General features: G+C 66.9%; 1 protein-coding gene across 1 annotated transcript in view; it reads right to left on the reverse strand.

The window, feature by feature from the left end:
* Positions 1–140, reverse strand: part of CBFB (core-binding factor subunit beta) — a 107,721-nt gene extending 107,581 nt beyond the window's left edge. Inside the window, exon 1 of the mRNA XM_044659430.1 lies at positions 46–140. Coding sequence (XP_044515365.1) covers positions 46–140 — 95 coding nt within the window. The remainder of the gene's footprint in view (positions 1–45) is intronic.
* Positions 141–474: the final 334 nt, after the last annotated feature.

Here is a 474-nt window from a genome sequence, read left to right on the forward strand (position 1 = left end):
CCGCTGCCGCCGCGGTGACTTCCTCCCTCCCCCTCTCCCCCCCACCAGCCCCTCCGCGCCCCCGCGATGGCTCCACCCCCGCTCGCTCCCCACTCGGGCCCCGCCCACCCACTCCATGTTCCTCCTCGGACTCCGCCCATCTCCCGACCCTCCCTCTCAGGCCCTGCCCACCTCCCTATCCCCTCCCTCAGCCCAACCCTCTAGCAGCTAGCTCCACGCTCAGGCCCCGCCCACCGTTCTTCCCCGCCCTAAAACCCGCACTCCTTTTCCCTCCCTCTCCTCGCCGCGCTCGTGCTCTCTCTCCAACTTCCATCTCTCCTCCCTTCCTAGTCTTCTTCCACCTTTTCGATCTCAGTAGCGTAGTCTTCCCCAGCCCAGCCCTTTTGGACCCCGACTCCACCTCCTCTCTGCCCCGCCTCGCCCCACCCTGCCCTGCCCACCTGCTCTTAAACTCCTGGCAAACAAGTCACACCA

The sequence above is a fragment of the Gracilinanus agilis genome, chromosome 2, assembly GCF_016433145.1.
Source record: "Gracilinanus agilis isolate LMUSP501 chromosome 2, AgileGrace, whole genome shotgun sequence".
In the NCBI taxonomy this organism is placed as follows: domain Eukaryota; kingdom Metazoa; phylum Chordata; class Mammalia; order Didelphimorphia; family Didelphidae; genus Gracilinanus; species Gracilinanus agilis.